This window comes from Diadema antillarum, unplaced genomic scaffold (genome assembly GCF_040938485.1).
Source record: "Diadema antillarum isolate AM-2024a unplaced genomic scaffold, OU_Dant_1.0 scf00000048, whole genome shotgun sequence".
NCBI classification, from domain to species: Eukaryota; Metazoa; Echinodermata; class Echinoidea; order Diadematoida; family Diadematidae; genus Diadema; species Diadema antillarum.
This window is the reverse complement of record NW_027270937.1, coordinates 542,603-568,203: the sequence shown is the minus strand read 5'-3', so window position 1 is coordinate 568,203 and position 25,601 is coordinate 542,603. Positions and strand designations below refer to the sequence as shown.

The 25,601-nt window shown below is 38.3% G+C and overlaps 1 protein-coding gene across 1 annotated transcript in view; it reads left to right on the top strand.

Annotated features, from left to right (window-relative positions):
* The window catches only part of LOC139715421 (uncharacterized), a 32,525-nt gene that overhangs the window by 2,331 nt on the left and 4,593 nt on the right, over window positions 1–25,601 (top strand). Inside the window, exons 2-5 of the mRNA XM_071626995.1 lie at window positions 15,003–15,096; window positions 15,396–15,671; window positions 18,097–18,220; window positions 19,017–19,286. Coding sequence (XP_071483096.1) covers window positions 15,003–15,096; window positions 15,396–15,671; window positions 18,097–18,220; window positions 19,017–19,286 — 764 coding nt within the window. The remainder of the gene's footprint in view (window positions 1–15,002; window positions 15,097–15,395; window positions 15,672–18,096; window positions 18,221–19,016; window positions 19,287–25,601) is intronic.

Here is a 25,601-nt window from a genome sequence, read left to right as displayed (position 1 = left end):
TATGAGAGCTATCGAGTGGTCTAGGAATTTTGCGTTTTGAGAAAACCACCTTCAAAGTTTTCCTCCAACGCAATCATGATCACGGGGAGGTAAGGCAGTTTTCACCTCTTGACAATAGAAGATATGCTCCGAGCAACCTCCACCATGTTCATTCAAGCTTAGCGCCAGCGGTCTATACACAACCAATCAGTAACCAGGATGCCACACACTGACCAATAAGATCACTCCCTCGTTGTTAGGGGTGGAGTCTATCTGTGGCGCTAAATCCAAATCTTCGGACGCGTTTGTGTTCAGTTGAAAGACGGAAAATCATGGCTCAGAAAAACGCTAATTATTTGCCTTTCCTTTAATAATTTAGCTTTGAAATTTCAGCAGATGATAGACGAAACATCAGACTACAAAATTTTGTCGAAAACAGAAATTTGATAGTTTTGACCGATTTTGATGATCTGGCTTCAAACTCGAATTTTTTCAGCTCAGCTGTCAGCGACTTTCGGATCCTTTTGTTGTGGCGGGTCACGTGCACAAACTTCGATGTGCACATGTACACAGTTTGCGTTTATGTGTTTTGTGCAGGGCGGCGGCGCTAGCTAGCAGCCGAAGTCCCAAGACACTGTCGTAACATTGCGATTGATCCTAATCAATCTGAAATCTCCCAGTCAATTGTAACTTTGCTATTGATCTTATATTTTTATAACAAACACAATGAGAATAGCGTAAAAAAAAATTGTAGAAAAATAAAGCCATCGAAAAGGTGAAATCGAGGTGTAATAATTTTTTCGCCTTGTGAGGTGGTAGTATAATGAGATATAGAGGCCCCTTTTCATTTTTTAAAAATCCTTTCCACACTCTTCACTTTCTTATACAAGTAATTTAAAAAGAATTCTGATACTGCTTTGAAAATTGGTATCAGTCATGGACAGCATGCGTAAATAGAGGATGCTTTGTTTCAGCGTAATCTGATAATCCCTTTATTGTTTTATTGAGCTCTATGGTGTTTTACATCATGCTTTTTGTCCCATTCATTACACAGCTACAATGTACTGTAGCATGGCTTGGATAGACCCTATACTTTGGAGCCTCTTACCTCAGTACTCACTTTTCCAGAGTGTGTGTCTTCTTTCCAATATAATTATAAAGATAGGTTTAAAGGACAGGTTCACCTTCATAAACATAAGGATTGAGAAAATGCAGCAATATAAGTAGAACACATCAGTGAAAGTTTGAGGAAAATTGGACAATCGATGCAAAAGTTATGAATTTTTAAAATTTTTGTGTTGGAACCGCTGGATGAGGAGACTACTGCAGCTTGTGAGTCATATGCGTACAACAGTATAAAGAAAATGTAAAGAAAATTCAACATATTTTCACTTTTTTCGCATAATAAAAGACCACTTGACTCGTCTCTTTCTAAAGGCAGGGGGAATAATATTACCCATAACATATGTCGGTAACGAGTCAAGGGAATGTGTACTTTTTTCAAAAGATGACATTTTGTGAAATTCTCTTTATATTTTCCTTATATTGTTGTATGCATGTGACATCTGAGTTATTTAATACACTGCAGTAGTCTTCTCATCCAGCGGTTACTGCACAAAAACTTCAAAAATTCATAACTTTTGAACGGACTGTCCGATTTTCCTCAAACTTTCAATGATGTGTTCTACTAATATTGCTACAATCGCTCAATCCTTATGTTTATGAAGGTGAACTTGTCCTTTAAGGTTCAGGAGGGTCCATTTGAATTGTATAGAATACAATGTGTACATGATTTTAAAGCTAAAAGTCTCCTCTTCCAGAATCTGCCCATAACTAAAACTCCATGTCTGGCAACTGTTTGGTACATTGTACAATTGTATGTGTTTTTGTGATGCATCTAGTCTTTATACTGTATACACTGTATAGTGGTGTAGGAAAGGGATTCTGTGAAGCCAGACACAGTCTCGAGACTCAACAGAACATATCCCCAACTACTGTAGACTGATTTTTCCATCATTCCTTGAAAATGCTTTAGTATTTGATTTAGACATTTGATAATGCCTACAGAGAGAGATAGTGGCTCATGGTACAACTGCTGCAGAATACCCCAGAAATTTGTGCATGCTATCCACAAATACTGTATAATAATTTAAAAGGATTTCTGGGTTTTGACTTTGTAAAACTATATCTAGACCCTATGTTTGTACATCAACACAGTTTAGAATGACTGTGACCACTATGCACATGGTAGGTTCTGATGCTGTAGTTTTATTTAAGTGTAATAGCTAAACAGAAGATTGTAGAAAGTACAGGTTCTGCTGTATGTTGGAATATGAACTGCAACTACCCTGGTACATTTACGTGTATACTAGAAGGCATCTGTAGATGAACTTCTTTTCCCAGGTCATTGTTAAACAAAATATATTGGGAAGCCTTGATATTGCCATCAACTTCTGCGTCATCACTCAAAACAATAACTCATTCTTGACTCCGGCATACATTATATGCTGCCTGCACAGTCTGGAACTGAAGGTAGCCAGCTACACTGTATGTTATTGTACACAAATACAACTGTATTACAGTATGAACTCAATGCTTCTTGCATCTGATTTGGTTCAAATTTATGTGACTGTAGTGGAAGGAAGACATTTGTAAATTGTAGTTGCTATGATTTTGGTGCAAATTGGTATTGTGGAATTACACCTGTTGTACACATTATGGGTATTGTACAAAAGTAGATAAGCTCCAGCCTTCATGCATCTACTCTTCTTTGGACTCATGGAGAAGTTGGTGCTACTCAAAGAATTATATCACGAGAGGGCGTAGTCCAGTAGCGGAGGCGGCCACGCAAGAGAGCTGCCATTGCTCTGATCCTGTACATTTATTGAACAGTAGATGGCAGCATACTGTTAAATGCGCTCGACTTGAATATTCGACGCAGTCAGCCTTGCGTCATTTTATAGTTAAGTCACAATGCTCAAGTAATCATAATGTCTATTTAAAACGTCATAATGTTGCTGAAAATGTTGTTTGATGTTATGACGCATATGTACATTGTAAGTGGGTATGTACAGGTTGTACTACGCGAAACAGACGTCATAATGCTTCAAGTACTTTCTAGTCTACACTTAAGTTCCCTTTGTTTATTTTGTGAATAGCAAAAAAGGTCTGGACTCAACGAAATGGTTCAAATGATATCATTGTAGAAACTAATATCTAAAACAATTAACCACATCGTGATTCTGAAAATAAAAAATTTGTTATGAAGAAGAAAAAATCGCTCCAGATATGATATGAGAAGATATGACTTGAACGGAGACTGAATTACACATGTCAGGACATGAGGGTGCGTTCCCTCTTCATTTTTGGACGCCTCATTTGTATGCACGTGTATGGCGACTACAACTTACCCTAATATAAAATCTCTTTGGTGCTACTGTGCAACCATGTACATTGTAGAATATAACTGTATCTCAGACCTACCAAGTGTCACTGAAACTGGTGCGTCAAGGGTCTTTTTGATACATACACTGTATGTACACACCTGACAAGCTTTTTCTTGGGCCTTGCACACACACAACAAAAATCAAACATATACCGGGTTGACAGACATGAATTTCCAAACACAAAAAAGCCACAATTTGAATGTTTTATCTGAATAAAGCCCAAATATTTAGTACCGGATACACCCTAAATTGCATGATTTGCAGCTCAAAAATGTTAAATCTGCCTGTGAATATTATGCAAGGGGGAAACCCCTCTCCCACACCATCCGCTTTTTGGTTGCTTTACTCCCTGATATACCTACATCCGTACACATTGTAACTGCTGTCTAACCTTGGCATCTCTGATATACAGTTGTAAAGTTGATTCACAAAAACTTTTTGTTTCAGCTCAAACTGTAAAAAGTCTGTGTTCAAATATGGACATTTACGTTGTAGTATTATAAATGGCTTGATAAATTTTTGGATACCCTGGTACTTCCAATACCAGACCTGACTTTGAAAGTATTCTTTACATCACTCAAGAACCACTCGTAAAACATTTTCAGAATGTCATGCTGCATCAATGACGGTTTATAGAAATGACCCACAATGCATGACCTTCACTAATCCTGCAATGACAAATAATGTGATATTAATACTAGTAATGCCCATAATTTGCATGATACAGTGTGATGGTATTGGCTTGAAGGCATTCTCAGCATACCCCAATCAACGTTTTACCAGACCATTGAGAACAGGAACTAAAATGATAAGTAAACAGAGTGGTGCACTCTGACCTTGCTACCTCCGAGAGGCATTTTATTACACTGCCTGCCACTATTTTCTAGTAGAAATGTTATACCTCTGGGCTCTGGCACTGTATCCGTCAAGTGGTTGCTGGCTTCAACTGCCTGTGGTGGTTTACAGCTAGCAAGTAACACACTGTCCTTTGTAAGAGGAGCTGCATACTCGGGCCACAGCAGTGTCAAAGACAAATGTCCCCAGGGCCCTGTTGAGTGTTGTAACTGCATGCAAATTATGCAATATACAGTATATAACGCCTGAAGAGATCCTTGACATTTGATTGGTTGTTTGACATTGATCATTCGGCCCATTTCACTGTGACGTCACCATCCGTGCAATTGTGACTCCATTTACATGTACATTGTACATGTACCATGCAATTTTGGATCCATACGATTTGCTCCATTGCACGCTCCTTGAGAGCCCGGAACACTACGCGGGTTAAACGCTTGCGTTTGCAGTGTGTGTATGCGACAGTGCGCTAGCGTAAAGTGCTCAGTGAGTACTCTCACGATCTCAGATTCCCTCCTGTTTCTAAATTCATAAAGCATCAAATGATGAGGATCTATTTTAGGCGTTATATGAAACAAATAATAAATGTTTTTCATTCGTGCAATGGACAGAATATTTCATTTGGTGAAAGGTGAAATGTTCGATCCATTCAACTCAGCTGCGCTGCATTGAATGGATCATTTCATCTTTCACCTCATGAAATATTCTGTCCATTGCACTCATAAACATTCATTATTTGTATCATATATTAATATGTTGCGAATTCACGTATTGGCTCCAATATAACGAAGAATTAAGAAATAAACTAGTAATGCATTATTTCGCCAATAAGAGTGAGTTTATTGTACTCAAATTTTCGATGGCCTCCACCTTTTTCAGGAGTCTCGACGGATTCCCTGTCGAGACTCCTGAAGAAGGTCGAGGCCACTGAAAATTTGAGTGCAATGAACTCATTCTTATTAGCAAAATAATGCTTTACTAGCTACGTAATTTATTTCTTGATTCTTCGTTATATAAATTGAATGCAGATCCCCTATAGTATCACATACAACTTTGTAGTATTGACAGTAAAAATAGAGCGACCATGTACACTGTACATGTATTGAAACGAAGAGCATCCCCGCCTCCTTGCTTGGATTGAGCTGTCACTAGAAATATGCTCTGGTGTCAGTTACTATAATGAAAAAAGTAAATGTTCATCAGTACAACCTTACTATTTTACATTTCACTTGTTTACAATGTGTACAAGGCACATGCAAATTCATTTTAACCATGAGCAGAATGTGAGATTGTTATCACCGGCTACAACTGTACATGTACAGTATGGCTCCAGCATGAATGTAGCATGTACAGCTGTACAATTGTACCAACTTGAATACCGGTAGTACAGCAACATGCACTGTATGCACACACATCATGTGTACTGTACAAGCAGGATTAGCATTTCTGTTAAAGGTTGGTGTGCATTGTATTATATTGCCAGATCTACAATTGTACACTACATTTTATTTGTAATGCAACACGTGACTTATTGGCTGAAAAGTAAAAAAAAAAAGATTTTTTTTTTTTTAATTTAAAAAAATGCAGCCTTTGACTTGTTGAGTGAAGGGCTACACTAGGCTGATAAAATCCAAGTGAGAGAAAAAAAATGAAAGCTACAGTGTAGATGCATGATGTAAGACTTGAACTTGAAATGCAGTGATCATTGTATGACATGGCAACCCTTTTGTCATATTTTTTGAGTTGGGGGAGGGATGTGACATGAAACTCTGTATTCATTCCCTTGCCCTTTCAGAAATTATTGGCGAACTATACTACAGTATAAAGCCATTCACTGCTCAATGATATGTCTCAATGTCTGCAAAGTGCATGTCTCAATGTCTGCAAAGTGCATCATCTACACATGTAGTCAACAGCATCCACCATCTCACCCAATATTGTGCATACAGTGTGCCTTTCATGATCTGTATTGAGCTGTGTGTCTATGGTGTACATTCAGTTAGGTGTTCCTGACACTTCCGTATCTCTGTCTTAATATTTTGTGTGTTATACACTGGTTACACAATTAAATAATTGCAAAAAATTAGAGTGCAAAGCTTCATGGGAGAAAACAGTACAGAAGATGTGACAGAAATTTACTAAATTCAGATACTTTGTAGGTAATTTTTATTAAGTAATTGTCTATTTTATGCTACAAGTTGTTACATTGTACATCATTGTGTTTAAACAGTGTGAGTTGCATTTTCGGCTTTATATGTCAAAGCGTTATGAATTTGCAGTAACATGCATGTATGGTTTTGTACATACAGAACATCTAAGAAACACTAAACAATAATGTGAGGAAACTTGCAACAGAAAGGAATTTGAGACAGCTGTACACTTGCAAGGGGTACAGTTGTACTGCATGGTCACAGGTACAACATTGTACAAAGTAGGCAGAGGGAGCATGCACACACCAACCCTGTACACTGTAGGCACAGAGACTGCCAATGTTTCAATTTTCGATTATAATAGAACTTGTATCTGTTAGTGTTTATCACTCATTCATTCATCCATACAATCATTCATTCATTCATTCATTCATTCGTTCATTCATTCATGTATTCATTCGTTCATTCTTTCATATTCATGACTGTACTCTGAAAAATGTTTTCCCATTTGAGCTCACAGTACTTTTTCTAGTTATAGTACGTATTAAAGTGAGTGCCGACCACGGAGATGATACATACATTATGTAGATGTACACTGATATGTACACTGTATACTGTACATGTAGTGTGTTGTACAGTGTACATACAATATTGTATTGTACAATGTATACAAACTGTACAATGTACAATGTACTTGTACATTGATACATCACAATGTGTGCGGTTGGAATTAGCACAGCTTGATAGTGATCAAAAGATGTCTGATACATAAATGATATCAAGTCATCCTTTCATAGAATATGATGTAAAACACATTTGAAGTACATAGTTCTATTGTATACTCGAGATCTATAACTGTATGTGTACTGTACTGTACATGTACACAATTATGTACATTTGTATTAACTTGACCTTGTCAGGCCAGCTGTACAACGTACTGTACATACACTTGTAGCTCATTTTGTTACTTTTCACACCATATAGTATTGCCCAACCCAATTTTTATTTGCCCTACTCCTTCAGGCTACTACAGTGTAGAGCTTTGCACACAAACATTGTACATGTACTTATGGGAGAATGATTTTTTTTTGACAGTGCCCTCATTTAACATTTTAAACTCACAGGGGATAATACAGTTTGTACATGATGGGGGAGGGGTGCTGATAGTGAAGTGACATCTTGACAGAGGTGAGAGTTAATATCATTAAAAGTGAAAGTGCACAGTCCAGATGTTGCCAATGTTTATTAAACTTTACACTGTACATACTGTTCAAGTGAAAAAAAAATATCTCTAATTTCTATTATTCAGGTGTGCTTTTTTCCCCCCTCTTCTACTGCTAAAACAATCTGTAATACAATGTAACTTTGCTTTCGTCTACAAAGTTCACTGGAAGCATGTCAATGATGTAACCCTATAAAATCAGTCTGTTTTTTATTTTGCTTGTTTTTTATGTCTACATTCCAGAATAAACATTTTACTACTTTCAGGCTAAGCACGTGGTAAGAGATATTTTGCAAATACCGTAAAGTTCCGTGTATACGACGCACCCGTGTATAAGACGCACCCCTACTTTCGGACCTAAAATTTAAAAAAAAAAATTCCACGCAAATATTGCGTGTGTCATACATATTTTTTCAGCTCAAAATTTCCCTAGAATGCAGCATGTATTTGCTCTATTTTTCGTTTCCTTTTATGCTTTCTTTTAACGGTATTCATCGGACATCGGCAAAATATGGAAGACGCAAAATGCGAGACTTGTCTCGGTACTCACTTGCTATTGTTTCGCCTTTCAATCGTGGTACATGTGTCATGCATATCGTACTCATGAGTGTACAGTACGATCTTTGCTATCATACATGGCAGAGGGTGTCTCACATATTGACGCATGTCAGACTGGAAGGTTCATTACGAAAAATAAGAAAAACATCAACAAGTGTAGCAGAGGGATCATACGGCGAGACGTACGGTGCGTACGGTAATTACACTCACTGTTGTTTCGCCCGGAGGGATTACCAGTACTAGTAACACGTGTGTCTCTTGTACCATGCTTCTATGCACAGGGCTAGCCTTTTGCAAAAGGCAGCTCGCTATAATTTCAGCACACGCACACAGAGAGCAATGGACTTGCACACACAGCGCGCAACGGGCAAGCGCGCTACGATCCGATCGCTGTGTGCACGCGAGTCCTTTGCAAAAGCCTCGATCTCTAGCTCTGCAGCAGCTGCTGCATGCCTTTGCCAAAGGCTTGCTAGCTAGTCTGCTAGCTAGCTACACAGTGTAGCTATGCTATCCTAGCTGGCCTCGTGAAATGAAGAGCAAACGAACGACACGGATATGCATGCATGCTTCACACATCGTTCATATTTACGGTGACATAGTGTCGATCCTACTCCATGTTTTACAGCTTTTGTCTATGGCCATATTGATACTAGTCCATTGATAAGTTTTACGGTATTGGTAATTTAGTAATGATACCTGTACATCGCGTATTCCAGCTACTAGGTTGGCTGTTGGTAGCTTGGTAGACTGACATTGGTAGCATACAGCAGTGCTGTTACAGCTGTTGCCTATGGCCAGATTGATACATCGTTACTGCACAAGGCGGATCGTAAGTTTATCTCGTATTTGCAGCTTTTGTGTGTGTCCCGATTGAAAGATCGCTCATTTATTCGTAAGTTTTAGTGATTACTTACCTTCCAAACGTCGATGGGCATACATGGCCCCAAGTTGGCCTTATAAAATTGGGTGTACATGACAGATTTTTTTCCGTGATTCGACTGTACCCGTGTATACGACGCACCCCCGATTTTCAATGTTTTCTGACGAAAAAATAGTGCGTCTTATACACGGAACTTTACGGTAGGCACAGAAGATATACACGTGTAGAATATGGGATGTGTGACTTTGTGCAGGAATTTCTCAACCTTTTCAACCTTCTGCTGCTTACAACCACAATAAGGTCTCCACTTGCTTTTATCATTGTTTTATGGCAATTTCAGAGCAATGATGTGAGACGTGTATTGATGAAATGTCCCGATGACAAACATCAACGAATGTACTATGTGTACAGGGTGTACTGTACAAAAATATAAAGAGTATGATGACCTAGTGTAATTGCATGTCATGAGAGCAAAGTTTACATACTTTTTTCAATAGTGAAGGTTACAGGCAGTCAAATATTGTTACAATTATAAACTGCGACCAGGCCATGTACAACAGTACCATGTGGTACAATCATGTGCTTTTCCTTTGATCTTGTAAAGATCCTTACTGTACATTCGTAGGCTTCGACCAACCTCAAAGGTGATTTTCTGTAACTTGAGAAATGTTGGTGGGGGGGGGGGGGGGGGCTACAGTGCGCAGTACATGTACAATGTACATTGTACATGTATCAACTGTGCCAGAAAAATATACAACTGTACATACAATATTATACACGTGTATTTGCAAACTTATTTCTTCATATTCTGACATTTGAGCTTGCAGACTGTGCTGTGATGATTTCATGGACAGCTGTACACATTCTGATTGAGCTTTAAATAATCATCATTTGATATGTAAATACAGTGTGACAGAGCAGTTTGAATAAAGTTTACATCCAAAGCTCAATACTTGTACAACTTGTATGTATATTTCCGTGTACATACAGTATGTCTGAAGTCAAATGTCTATGTCAAATTGTCAGTTTGCACTTCAGCATAACGAAAAAAAAAAAATGTGATCAGGATTGATGCAGGGGTTAAAGGACAAGTTCACCTTGATAGACATGTGGGTTTTGTGAATGCAGCAATTTTAGTAGAATGGATCAGTGAGAGTTTGAGGAAAATCAGACGATCCGTTCAAAAGTGATGAATTTTTGAAGTTTTTGCTCAGTCACGACTGGATGAGAAGACTACTACAGCTTGTGATGTCACATGAGTACAACAACATAAAGAAAGTATAAAGAAAATTCAACATATTTTTACTTTTCTCGCGTAACGAAAGAACACTCGACTTCTCTCTTTCAGAAGGCCTGGGGAATAATATTACCCTTAACATGTACATCAGTAACAAGTCAAAGAAATGTGCACTTTATTCACAAATGAAAGTTTTGTGAAATTCTCTTCTTATTTTCCTTATATCGTTGTACGCATGTGACATCACACACTGTGGTAGTCTTCTCATCCAGCAGTGACTGCGCAGATACTTAAAAAATTCATAACTTCTGAACGGATTGTCCAATTTTCCACAAACTTGCACTGATGTGTTCTACTAATATTGTTGCCTTCACTCAATCCACGTGTCTATAAAGGTGGACTTGTCCTTTAATGCTGGTTGACAAAATGATCCTAACCTAGTAGGTTGTTCAAGCAGAGCTCATGCCAAACATTGTGCCAGTTACTCAAAATGTATAAAGTGCAGAGGCGTACGTGGCTACAAGTAGTCTCTCGTGTGTCGCTGAATCATAGTGTGCCAGCACTGCATTTTCTATAACAAGAATTCTACAATGATGCCAGTGATGTAGAGCCTACAAGTTGTACGTACCATAATCACATTGCAAATGGTCATTGTAAAACTCAGTCAGTATTGGCTTACTATGGCTGCCTGTCAAGTAAACTTTTCCTTGTGATAGTTTTGATAGTTCATTATTAAACCTGTTGACGACGGACAGATTTTGCTATTTAAACACACATTTCCCATAGACACCCGCCCGAGTATACTCGGGACTCGTCCGTCCTCAATGGGTTAAGAAGAAGGGGGGGGGGGGGGACACACAAAACATTCTCGTTTATAGTACATGTATCATATTTTGGAGTAAGTAACCTTTGGAACTTTGAAAATACTTGTGAAAATTATTCAGTCAAGAAACTTGACATGCCCAATGATGTGGACATAATTTACTGCTATCTTTAGAGCAATCTTCAGTACATTTTGTATGCACACTTTGCATGCTTGGTATGGCAACACTTGATCTGTCAGTTGACTGCATACAGTATGTTGAATGCATGAAGTACTTCAGGTAATTCAAGTGACAGGGATGGCATGAATCTTGATGGGTACCATTTGACTTGCACACTGAAGGTACAATGTACAAAGTGTACATTGTAATTCAGTAGAGGACATTTTATGATTGAGGTCGGAGAGTGCACTTTCTCAGTGAATCATCAACTGATCTCACAAAAGTTCAAGCCATTTGTGTATCACAGTGTACACATGTATTTAAAATTATTATTTCTCTGGGAGACCCTGGTAACTTGTTTGTGCCTCAAGATGAACTTTTCCAAAGATGTACAGCACAGTACAATGTAAACTTGAGCAAGAGCCTTGCGCCAGATGTGACTGAACATACAAATAATAGATGCACTTGTGTATGAGATGCAGTCTATAAAAAGTCTTTGAAATTTTCCTATTGACGATTTAGCAGTTTTTCTTAGTCATTCCATAGGGCACATACACTCTGTACATGTACGTAATGCCTTCAGCTGTAGAATCTTGCCATATTATAGTAATTGTCTTTTCCCCTGAATCCATTAGAAGTCAACAAATTTTGTTTTGTTTTGTTTCAAGAAATACATCATAAACACTGCTCCATGCTGTAGAATCAAATAACATTGTATTATGCACAATGCAAATTACCCAGAGTACTACACTGTACCTGCATGAAATACCATCCGCAGGTTAACATGCTACACGTAGTTCCATTTCGCTCCTTCACAAAATAACATCCTATGGGGAATGATTCTGTGCAACAGAGGTTTTTACCCCAACCGTTCTCAGTCAGCATTGCAGCATCAGTGGATGCTGCCCTCTGCCAGTTGGGACAGCCCTCAAGGTGGCAGTGGCCTTCGTACAGTGTAGTTTATAATATATGAAGCTCTAGAGATGAGCCCCGTTTTAATAACAGAGCCTTTCAAACTAGAGTTACTGCGACAACCTCCAGGTACAATATAATGTAAGGGTAATCTTGTGGTCCCCGCAAAATGTTGCTTGAATGTTGTCACGGTAACCTTTGCCAAATTCTACCCTAGCACTACCCTGACATTACTGCAACACTATGCTGACAACCCTTCTATGCGGTAACATCTGTTGAATACACTCAGTCCGCATGCACAACATTGCAGACAGAGAATGATTGACAGGCCACCCGCCAATCACAAATGAAAATTTGGGAGACTTTTTCAATAAGGCATTGATTAACAAGATAAAGTCTGGGATAAAGGGTGTTTTTTTTTTCTGTAAAGTTTGATAACAATTTGAATTGGATTCTGAAAAGAGAAACCAGCGGCATACCATCCTTTTAAAGTCAAACTTAACTTTTAAGTTCGACTTAAAATTCTTTTTGAAACACCCCCCAGTTTTGTTTTCTGCACTTGGATCAAAGTGGAAGAAAAAATACAGTGTACAAGCAGGGGTCGCACTTAACTTTTTTTTTAACTAGCCAGGCGGACTACTTAGAATCAATTTTGACACTGAAGCAATATTTTGGCTAGCCAGACGGACTAGTTACTTCAGAATTTTATGATTTTTAGCTAGTCCGACATGATTTTGGGTGGCCAATGGCCAGCGGACCATCGCCAATTTCGAACCCTGACAAGGGGAGGAGAGATCTCCTTTTGTGAATTCAGAGTGAGAAAAAGACATCAATGCAATGCAATTTATTGTTTTTAGTAGATTTGCCACATTCTAGACATGGCCTGATTGATTCACAGTGACGATACTGGTCAAAGTTGTGCTACAATATCGTGTGACCTCATACTCAACAACACATTGTGTCGCCATATTTGAAAGCTCAATGACTGAAAATGATACCACGTGAAGCAAAATACTTCTTTCTTTTTTTTCGTGTGGGCTCACAATGTTATGCCACCCATGCACAATATAGTTGTTCACTGTTGGCCATCAATCTACAATGGACTCAATGTTGCATAAATCTGTAACACTTCTATTCAAATGCAGGGCGAAGACTTGAATGCATCCCACTTTAATTTATTGTGCGTGTTTGATTAACTCCTGACGAGCTACTGAGAGTCTCTATGAATAGATACAAATGTGCATGTTAAAACCCATTCACCCTGATACTGTATGCCTGCATTTTTGCGATCTATAATTGTTAGTGCACGTGACATTGTGTAAAGAAGTCAGCCAGTTAAAACTACGGTATAGCACAACACCGTACAAACCTTTATGGAATACAATCACAATGAATCAGATACAAGGAAATGCACTTGTGTCATGCCAAAGTACAAATTGTATATGAGCACTTGTTGTTCAACGTGGAAGGAACATGGAAATAATGATATTTTGGCAATTGGGTCACCTCTTATTAAAGTTACAAAATATCTTGTATGACAACTTTAGGATTGTATCTGCTGAACTGTATATGTCCATCTGCAATACTGTATCCATATGTTACAGCAACATTGGAAATATGAATGAGGAAATGGATTGGCAGACATGCATTTCAACCAAATGTTTGTATCTCAGTTGATTGTACACTGTACATGTACAGTATATGTACAGTGTAGCAATCAGTATTAACATTTTGAAACAGAAGTTACAATGTACATTGTAACTGTCCCCTTGACAAATCATTGATTTATGATACATGAGCTGTAGTGGAAAGTTTCTAGAACATACAGGCACCTGTCCTGACTCGAGATGAAACCGTCACACCTGTTGCCCTATCATGCATGCTTTTGAAAGTTGTCTGTTATTTTTATATTGTTCATTACAGGTATAATTGTAAGTACACTTTGCGTACTGTTCAAAATGTATACATGTATGTCTAAGTTACTTGTATGATGCCATTTTAGAATTATGCCTCATGCCTGTACATGAACATGCTGTGCAGAAATTTGCAGTGATTGTTCAACAGGTATACATGTAGTGTACACTGTACAGTTGTACATGTACTCTGTACATGTACTTGTACAATGTACATTTCTAAGATGCAGCAATGGCATAACAGAATTATCAGTGTCAATCATCAAAGAAGTTTTGCCATAATCTTGGGGCTCGACACTATCCTTTTTTCTCTGGTGGCCTGAAAAGATATGAAGTGGCTGAAATAGTTGTGAAGTGGCCGAAATAGTTCTAAGCAAAATTACGGTCTTAATAGTGTCCCAGTCTGGTAACCAACAGAAAAATTTGGTGGCCCAACACCAATTTTTGGTGGCCCTCAGCCACCGGGCCACCACTTACAATGTAATACATTCGTATGTCAAGCCCTGAATCTCTAATGGCAGCCTGTAATGTGAAATCAGATTGTGCCGACACAATTTTTAAAATGAAATTGTGATAAAATGTCATGAAGTATAGTAGAAAATCCTAGTTCACTTTATTTAAACACAGGCATTTGCTTCAGCAAGAACATTTTTTTTTCAAAACATTTAATGGATTAAAATCAAAGTTACATTGTACAATCCTGTGAAATGTTGTTCAACATAAAACAAAAGAAACACATTAAGAAATAACTCTTCCAAGGTATCAGAAATAAACTCACAAATAACAAACAACCATCCACTAGCATGCAACAGATTCATGAACAATTGAATATTGTTTTTTTCTTTTGTCTCTTGTCATTCTTTGCAGAAGAGGGATCAACCCACCTCACAGGGTTAAATCTATCTCTATGGCAAGCTACACATCTCAAGAAATTGAATTCCTTCAGAAAAATGGAAATGAGGTAAGACATTGGGCTTGCAAGATTGTTTTCAGCAAAAGATAAAATAAAAGCAATATTGATAGAGGAATTCAAATATCAAATCATAAAAATGTGAATAAGAAGTGCCACATAGTATGATATTTTGTATTTTTGTTGTATGATATTGCCAATTTTATGTACAATATTGGCTATATTTTATGCTGTTTCAAGGACAGAACATAATGATAGTGAATTTACCGTAGGATGGGATATCATTCTGAACCATAAATTCAATGAGCAAACTACACTGTACAACTTGGTTTGCAATGGTTGGATGGCAGGTCTGCAGAACGATATGGCTGGGTCTGTACGACTCCAAGTCGCAGCCAGGGCCAGACTCCAAGGAGGACGGCAAGGTGCGGGATTACCTGGTACAGAAGTACGAGAAGAAGCGGTGGTACGTCGAACCGAGCCAGGCGGCCGTCCTAGCGGCGGCCAAGGCCAAGGAGGCGGAGAACGCTGAGAGGAAGAGCACGGGAAGCACACACAGTACGCCAGAGCCCAAACCACTCAAATCATTAGTAGGCAACGCAGCAGCCCCTCTCAGAGTTATACAGGTATGTATGTGCATGTATGGCGTTTATAGTGCCACTGTACTTTAATATCATCAGATCAGATAAAAGTACTTTCTCGTGTACCAGAGGTAGGACACCAATCCATCAAACTCTCGGAATGTGTAATTTTCATAAAGATATGTATTTTGTAGAATTCTCTTCATATTTCCTTCTTCACGTACACTATCAGCTCATGGGTTTCACCAAAAACTCTGAGACTTCTTAACCCTAAAATGGCTATTGTGCCGCGCAAAATTGTTTCGCTGACTTTTTACTTTCAAGTCTAGCACATCTTATGGCACCATTTTCGCGAAAATTGGGCATACTGTTTGCTGCATGACCTTTTATACATGTCTGTCAGACCAAAAATGGCTCAAATATGTGATTTTGTGTACAAAGTCTATGCAAATGGAGTTTTCTCACCGTATTCAAAAAGATAGGATTATTTTCACTTTCATTGGCAGAAATCAATTAATTCTAGCATAATTATGCTTGAAATAGGTTCTGTCATAAATTTTGCGAAAAAATGATAAAACAAAAGGTCGAAAAACAGAGAAAAGAAATACATGAAACAATACAATACATAAGAAATTGATTTTGATACCAGATTTTTTTTTTCAAGTGCATTGTTACGAATGCTACAAAGAATGTTATCAAAAAATTAGGATTCTAGGAACTTTATTTTCCGATTTAGAGCAAGATGTATGATTTTATGCATATATTAGCATAATTAATTAATGTAATGAAAATTTCAATTTATTGTTTTAAAGTTTGGTAGATTACGGCACAGGTAATGTATGTGCCAATTTTCATGCCGATTGCGCGATCGACAGTTGAGATCCTCCTTCGGCCACAGAACAGCCCAAAAAGCCCGGCCTGGTTAGGGTTAAAAAGTTTGAATGGATGTCTGATTTTCTACAAACCTTACAATGTCTACTACTAATATTTCTGCACTTATTGAATCCACATGTATATTTGAGCTAAATTCCCCCTAAAGGCATTCAGTGCTCTGTAGCCTAATATTTGCATTATACCATTTTCCAGAGTACCAGTATTGTTACCCTCAGAGCTAAGTACTTTGCTCCAGGCCCACTGCTTCCTGCTTTGCCAAGCATACAAATATGTCCGGTTTATGTCGCTATTTATGTGAATGTTTTAGTATTCCATCAGCTTAAGGAGGTATTTGCAATATTATGGGTGCAATTTGTTACTCCCTGGCAAGCAATTACTCAAGAGCCTTCAGACAAAGCTGTCATGCATGTCCTTTCAAGGTAGGGGGTGGAGATCACTTTATCTTAGAGAGCACAAATTATTTCTTCCCTTTGATATGCCCTCAAGTTTCAATAGGACAACAGTGTGACTTTAATGGAAGTGTACAGACAAGGAAGGCATGATATAAATGCACATAATTTACTTGATAATTCATTGACATATTAAGCAAGAGACCTTGAATGACATTGCTTTTGAGAGGTAGCCAAATGAGTGGGTGTTATCCTTGTGTCCAATTTACTTTTAATATGTACATGTATGTGCAGTAAGATCACTCGTGAAGTTAAGAGGTGTTTACAGTATGAAGTTTATGTGGGTCAAATGCAGTGATTTTACTCTGGAACTTGCAAACCTTCAGTCACAAGATTTCATGGTCACATTCATGTAGTCATCATAGTCTTTATGGCCTTTTAGTCAGCATGGAAGATTGTGTTCATACAACACACCTTCTGTTGCAAATGCACCGATGTGCTATACGTTGTACGTGTACATGAATCTGTAGTTAATGAAACAAGTTCCAAACCCTGTTTTGCATTAATACATCAATAGTGTAATCTCATCTTTTCGTATAAATGGTTTTATCTTTATTTATTTATTTGTTCACTTTTGTTTGGGGTAGAGTTGGGGGGACCAGTCTACTGACAGTGTATAAATGCACATATTTTTTGTATGTGAGTTTAGGCACAATTCATAGTGAGCTCTGCTGTCTGAAAGTAGGCTTAAGAAGCAGTCTCAAATTTGCATGACAAATCATATGGTGCAAATTAGTCATGATGTTTGACACACTTTGCCATCCTTGTTGTCACGTGTTCTAAGGTAAGTTAGTGTTATTCCTGATATTATCAAGTTAATACAAATGTCTTTAGTTATTCTGAGCTAATGTTACATTTCATAAGACTATACTTTGCTTTTCCATCACTGACTTGTGAACAGTTTATACTTGGTATGCCCAGCCAGTGTTCTTCTGACATTTGGAAGAGAAAAATTAAACTGTAGGTTGATTTAAATAGACATGGGCTGTGACAAGGTTTGAATACCACTGTTTCTGAATCTACATGGAATCTCAGTGAAGATAAATTTCTTTTACGAAGTGACAATATCCACACATTCTGAGTGGTTGATTTATCTTTGTATGTTTGGTTCCAATAATCATTGACAGCCGCCGGCTTCCTCACAGCAGAACAGTAGACCTCCAACACTAGCACAAACAGCAAGCAAACAGAAGTCTGTGGATCTATTAGCGGACCTTGGGGGAGACCCGTTTGCCAGTTCAGCACAACCAGGTCAGTGTGTGTGACTCATCATATACAACATCTCCAGTGGAATTTACATTGTAAATAAAGAATTTTTCCCTACCTCAAACTTAGCACTGTCTTGCAATACCCTGCTCATAGTAAGAAAGGTCCATGAAAGTTATCAAATTTCTTTACAAGCATCCAAAAAGCAGATGCCATCATACTTACAATTGTTAATGCTTGCAGATACCAATCAATTAATGTACAGTAGCATTATCAGTCTTACAGGTTTTGTACTTCCAAATCCTCATTGCCAGATTTCTTTTTTTTTTCTTCTTCTTCTTCTTCCTTTTTTTTTTTTTTTTTTTTTTTTTGGGGGGGGGGGGGGGCTTTCTGCTATTGTTTTAGAATTTGGTCATTTGTGTTTAAAACGTAACTTTCTATTCATTCATTGCCTAATGTTTTTCCTGACCCAGGTATGTGACCTTTATGCTTTAAATATAGAGGGTATTAATCTTCTTCAGACTAGGGTAGATCATGTTGATCACAGTGGCATGGAAATGAAAAATTCAGAAATATTTCCTGAGAGCTGAAATACATGTAGTGGTTTAGATACTTGTGTTTTTTTTTTTTTTTTTGTTTTTTTTTTTTTTTTGGGGGGGGGGGGTGGGGGAGGAGGGGGAGGAGGGGGGTGTTTTTAGCCAGGGGAAAAAAATAAGATTTCAGTTTACAAGAGTGATATTGCTGTGCGAATGCTGAGCATGTAGGCTTGAATTATGTTATCTTTTTAGAATTCTTTTGTTCAGCATTCGGTTGTTTGCATGCTTATTATTGATCTCAACAGCTGCGCAAGCAAGTGGTTTTGGGCAGGTACCCTTTGGACAAGCAGCCCAGCCAAGTCCCTTCGGACAACCAGCACAGTCAACGTCCAGCTGGCAAAGCCCCCAGCAGCAGCAGCAGCAACAGCAGTCTGCATTCGGACAGCAAATGCTGTTCGGCCAGCCAGCTCAACAGGCGGCTTTCCCCCAACCCCAGCCCCAGGCCCAGCAACAGCAGCAGGGTGGCTTTGCAGATTTCAGTCAAGCATTTGGTGGACCCCCTCAAACCAGTGGAGGTAAGGGCTACAAGGTCGTATGAAGGAATGCACATTATATAAACACTCATCAAGTAGCAGTCTACACAGGGCATTATTAACAACATTATGATTCCCATATATGTACTTGGCCAAACAAGCATTCCAGCAAGGGCATGATAGATTGATCAAGCAAGCGGCTGTTACTGTAATATTTGCCAGACAGATAGTTTTAGTTGCCCCACACAAGCAGGAAAGTGAGTTTACAAGTCCTTAGCCTGTGCAACAGTGAATAAGTGACTGTATGAATTGTGCATGTCTTCTCCTGCCTGCCTCTGTGAAATTAATTGTTTAAGGATGTCATAAATGTCTGCATTACTGTCACCCCACCCAATATTTAGATATGATACTTTTATATAATGAGGGGAATGGTGAGTGAATGTCACAGAACCTAACAAGCTTCGCAATTGGACATAAAAACAGGAGTCGCTGTGATCGACTGTGCACTGGGCAGAAGATTTTGCCATCATCTTGCAGTACCATCCTCCTTTTGCTTGGGTGTGACTACTTTAATAAGGAGGGGCACAGTGAGCTACTAATGTAATTTTTCAGTGAGCAGCCACCCCCCCCCCCCCCCCCCCCCAAGAATAAAACAAAAGTTTGCAGTCATGCGTGTACAAAGATTTCTGGAGAGTGGAAGGAAAATGAGTAAAGATATTGTTTGTTAAATGGCTACAAAGCAATTGAACAAAATATCACTTGTCACAGAAGAAGGCATTGAAATCGGAGCCTTAGTCAAAATATTTACAAATCTACATGAGTACGTTCTTCTTAATGGTCAGGTTTCTATTTTGCTCATATGCATTACAAGCTACTTGACTATGCAAAAAGAAATTCAAACATTTTAATTAAAGCAGCTGAAAGAAATAGAGCATTAGAGCATTAGAGCATTCTGAGTGGGAAAGTTTCAGTTTTGCTGTAAAGCTGTTGATATTGAGCTCTTCAACCTTGAATAGGCACATTGTACTGTATATCATTGGCAGTCCGCATCATTGGCTCAATTTCTGTGATCAGACAGTGCAGTTCTAGCCCCAACCATTCATCACATGTGTCACATTCTATGTACGTCATTTCCAGTACGTATATGTGTACGATGTTTACGAGGAAGATGAAGTCATATTTTGAAGTTCTTCACATGTGCGAAAAGTGATTTCTACTATTAAAACATTGATCGTGATCACTCAATCAAGACCACCATTATGAGGACTACGTGTATGTAGGATACCATGTCAAGTGCCGTACTGACACTGAGACCATGGTAACCTCGTCAGTCCTTTCTTGATTGCCTGGATGTGGTATACTAGTAAATTTAGTGTTTGACAGTTGCTATGGCAACATGCATGCATGTTCATTGCCAGCCAACCCTGCGGGAGCTTGGCTCACTGCACAAACCTGCCAGATGTTGCAAACCGACACACCTGCTGCACTGCACCATGAGCATAGTTTTGAAACACAAACACTTGTAAACACACACTTTCGATACATTTACACACGCCCATGCCCAGCCAAGCACATATAAACACTCAAACACACACACACACACACATTCTCGTACAGTGCTACAACCAGGGATATGATAGTTTGCTATTTAAAAGGTAATCGGGCATATATTCCATTATTTGTCTCTAGAAAAATAACTTTTCCTTTCTCCGATGGATTGACTAATTGAAATTGAAACACAATCCAAAATCATACTTAAATTCAGTTAAAAGATGGGGCTTCAAGTACTTGTAGTGTATAGGTGCATATACAACAATAGAGAATATGTGTAGAAATTTTCAAATTTCCCCATATGAATAGTGTAAAAACTTTTCGCCCTAATACAGGTCCTTAACATGCAGAACAGGTCGGATGTACTATATAGGGCACACAAAATTAAAAAAATTCTCTAAAATAGCTGGGAGAAAAGAGGTGTTTCATCTTCACTAACCTGGACAAGTGAGATATATCCTTTCTTCCATCAAATTCCCAAGGCGGGTTCTTCAGCTCAAACTCTGTCCAAGGGTCCGCAAAGCCAGACTACGAGTTCTTTTTACTCAAAATATCACCTATTTTCTGTACATGCACCCAATGAAACATAGTCCATTCAAATTCCATGAGAAAAGCTTTCATCTTCCAACCAAAATGCAGTTTGTGGAGGAATTCATACTCAATACGATGTATCTGCAGCTATTAATTTTTTTGCCAAACTGCATTATTGATTTTTAATTAATTTTTTTTCTTCATTTATTTTGGTATCTTTGGTACGAATTTGTGAAGGGGTCTGGGACATTCCATTTTATTTACAGGTGTGAATCCTATACCCCTAGAGTACCCCCCTACATGTACACGTAGGTCCTTAACCCTAACTATCGGAGGCCCCCCCCCCCCTGACGTTTCGCGCGATGTATCGCTATCGCAAGAAGCTATCGCCGCGGCATTTCATGACTTTTTTCTTTCGAGTCTACCGCATCTTTTGACACCAAATTTGCGATGCCAGGGTGCTCGGTTCCAAAGTTGCACATAAATATGCACGTGCATGTCAGACCAAAAATTGCTCAAAAACGTGAATTTGTGTGCAATTTCAATGCGAACTGTGTTTACAGGCAAATTTCATAAAAGCATGATTATTTGGGGGGTTTATTGATTAAAATCAATTATTAACGCATTTTCTTGTTCGGAACAATGTCACGGACAAATTTCATCGAAAAAACAAAGAAATACATAAGAAATTCAAAAAACAAAGAAATACATAAGAAATTCAAAAAACAAAGAAATACTTTATAGGAAATTTTTTTCTGATTGTGCAATTGTTTTCTCTTACATTTGCTAAGGACACTAAAATGAATATTTATGCCAAAAATGTGCCTGTTTTGAGCTTTATTTAGTGATTAATACCAAATTGTCTGATTTCATGCATCATTATGCATAAATTAGCATAATTTAGTGTAAATGATAATTTTTGAAAAAATTAACATAATAGGCAATGCGTGTGCCAATTTTCGTTGTGATCGGGCGGTCGACAGCCGAGATCCGGAGGGGAGGCCTGGGAGGCCCCCCCGGCTCTATCATCTACCTAAATAGCCCGGCCTAGTTAGGGTTAAGAGGGCGCTTTTTCATTTGTTTTTAAAATACTCTGAACAGATGGGCATATGGTATGAAATGTATCCCCGGTTGCGTGGAGTAAAACACTACCATACATGCATCTCTGACTGAAAGCGTTTGTGAGAACACACACACACACACACATAACAATTGACTCGATGGCTGCTCTACCTTCAGGCGTGCATGCTGCCCTCCCCGACCCAGTAGCGGCCCGGCCCCGCAGCACTGCCTCCACCAGCTCAGGGAACTTTGCTGACATCTTCTTTTCCTCCTCCCCCAGCATACAGGCTGAGGATCGTGAGTAGTAGTGTGCATCATCTCTTCCTGTGGATGTGTCCGTCCCTGGTATCTCTGATATAATACATCATAGCCTGGAGTCTCACTAATCTCTTCAAAACTTTTCAGTTCATGTGACAAATACTCACCAACACTTCTATTGTGTTCTTGCTTGAATAGAGCATGGTAACCCTTGTCCCCAACAGCTGTTTCCTGTGCTCATCACTTTTGTTTTAGCTTTTCCTGCAAGATTCTGGCATACATGTCTTACAGCTATCCTTCACTCCACGGTGACTAGACACATGAGCCGTGTTGAAACCTTTCACCTTTTATTTTTATTCTTGATGTTTGCCGTGTGTATGATAACCATATTAATCAGTTTATTAGCCACAATGTTTGTGGACAGGGAGACCCCTAGAATAGGAGGAGCTGTAAATACCTAGTAGTACTACTAGTTACATACAACACACGAACAACAGAATTTTTGTCCTCAAAAACAGTTGTTGTCTGTACAAGATAATCCTACTGGTAAGGTCTGGTTACCAAAATGTCCTGAGTTGGTGTATTTTTGGAGCATGTATGGTGGTTTGTTCTATCAAATGATGTCTTTTTAGTTTCAGTTGCTTGGAATGGTCAGCTACGAATGAACTTTATGAATGAGCTCTTGTGTACTCTACATCGCACGCTTGCTCATGGCAGAGAATGAATAACAGTCAGTTTTGATACCATTGAACTACATAGCCCTGAATATAATGACAAAAATACTTTTAGATGTAATTGTAGATGTTGAGTGTATTACCTTGATTTAAAGTGATATTGATTAGTAAACTTGCCAGAGTAAAATCTAATAGGACATTTATGGTTGTAAGTCCCCATACTGTATGCTCAGAATTAAGCCAATTATACTCATGCTCATCCATACAATAGCAAGAGGTCAAGTTTAAATTTTTAAGTGCTTGCAGGGTCCTAGAAAAAAGCGTATGCACAATTATGTGAATGCACTAGTCAACTACATGATCACTCAATTTTTCATCCATCTGTACTGGTAAGTGAATTAGGTAACTATATGCTGTGTATATGTGAATATACAATATGAATGAGTGAATATAGGTACATACATTGTACATAGTGTACCTACAGCTGTAAGAATTGAAGAGATTCTTCTTAGAGGCTGAGAACCTTGAAGAGCCAATTGAGTGGAGAAGGGTAATAGTGATATGGTCTGATCTTTGATGATAGATCAAAAGTTTCAAGAGCTAAGTGAGTCCAGACTGAACTTACCTTTAGTGGAAAGGAGTGAAAGTGATAAGATCTTGGATAATAGATCAGAAATTTCAAGAGCTATTTAAACTAAAGTGAGTGCAGACTGAACTGCACTCACTTTAATGTACCTTGAGTGGAGAAGAGCGAGAGTAATACATGTAAGTTCTTTTATAATAGATCAGAATCTTTATAAACCAAATGTGTTTAAAGGGATGGTATACAATGTAGTATTGGTGGAAATGAGGATGAGCTTTTAACTTTTTCCCGAGATATTAAGAAACCACTTCAATATGAAATGTAACAGAGCATACCATTTTTAGAGGAATACAAAGTTTATTTGATGAAAATCAGTTTTGAAATGGCTGAGATATCCAAGAAAAAAGTAACGTCAAAGTGATCCTAATAAAAGGTGGGCCCCTCCTTTTTCTCCAATATTTCCCAAATATGTCGGCTTGCAGTTATTTGAAGGAAGTCTCACCCAATAAGCTCTGAATTTTTTTTTTGTTTTTTTTTTTTTAACAAATGTTTTCAGTGCAAGCTCTCACTTGTATGTGGATCAGCTTTGTCTTGAAATGGGAAAGTAGACGAAAGATAAGAAAAATAGAATAAATGTGTTTAAAAGTTTACGGTAGAATACCATTTGCTCGATGCAGTTACAACCTAGACCACATTTCCTCCGTGTATTCAAGTGTGTTTCCTGTATTGGAAGATAAGGGCCACAGGGGTTCAATAGTATGTGAGCAAGACAATGATCTTTTAATCAGGCATGTATGGTCTCTGTAGACTCTGAGTGATGTGACCATGGGTTTAGTGATAGAAGTATGATATACCTACCAGATGTGATGTTAGTTAGAATCAAACTTCTGCAGGTGGAGGGCATTTTTTTAAAATTTGTTTGATTGTTTGTTATTTTTTATCTTCGAGGCCTTATGTCAGGGCTGGTTAATTTTCAGTGTAGTCTTGTAATAACATATTCATATTCCAAGCCCTTAGCAGGCAAACGGAAGGAGGGGAAAAAAAATGTCACAGACACCCACTTCACTAGTCGATAAATGTGAGCATTTTCCTCAGTAATGCCACATGTACATGTAGAGTAAATTACAGATTTCTGGCTAAACAAACATAATTCTGAGCTGTAATCCTGACCTCTCCTAGTGTGCTGTCTTTTCATGCATACCAGTCAGAATTATGTGAACTTAGTGTAGTAGAATTACTCATTTGTACTAATAATAGACTCCAAGATTCGACTCCAAACTTTACCACACATCCACACATCACCTAGAAATATGTTCTGACCAAGGTGAGCCATCTTGACATACATGTACATTACTTCTACAAATCATGGATGAACATTAGAGATGTTGAATAGCTTGCATGTTATGATGACTTCCAATAGTGTATTCTTATATTTATCCACTCATAAAATTTGCTGTGTTATGTGTGTACATTTTCTCATTACACTCAGTATTAAGACTATCATTTGTTGTGTTCTCATTTTGTTCTACCCTAAATGTACGTGTATTTTGTTGTGCGGTATGTGGTGTTTGCACAGCCATATGAAAATATACTAGTAGTTTGCACTCCTTGTGTAATAGTTCTGATACAGTAGCACATGCTTTTCCCAGTGCATTTAACAGTGTGATATTGCCTATAGAAGTCCATGTAACACATTTG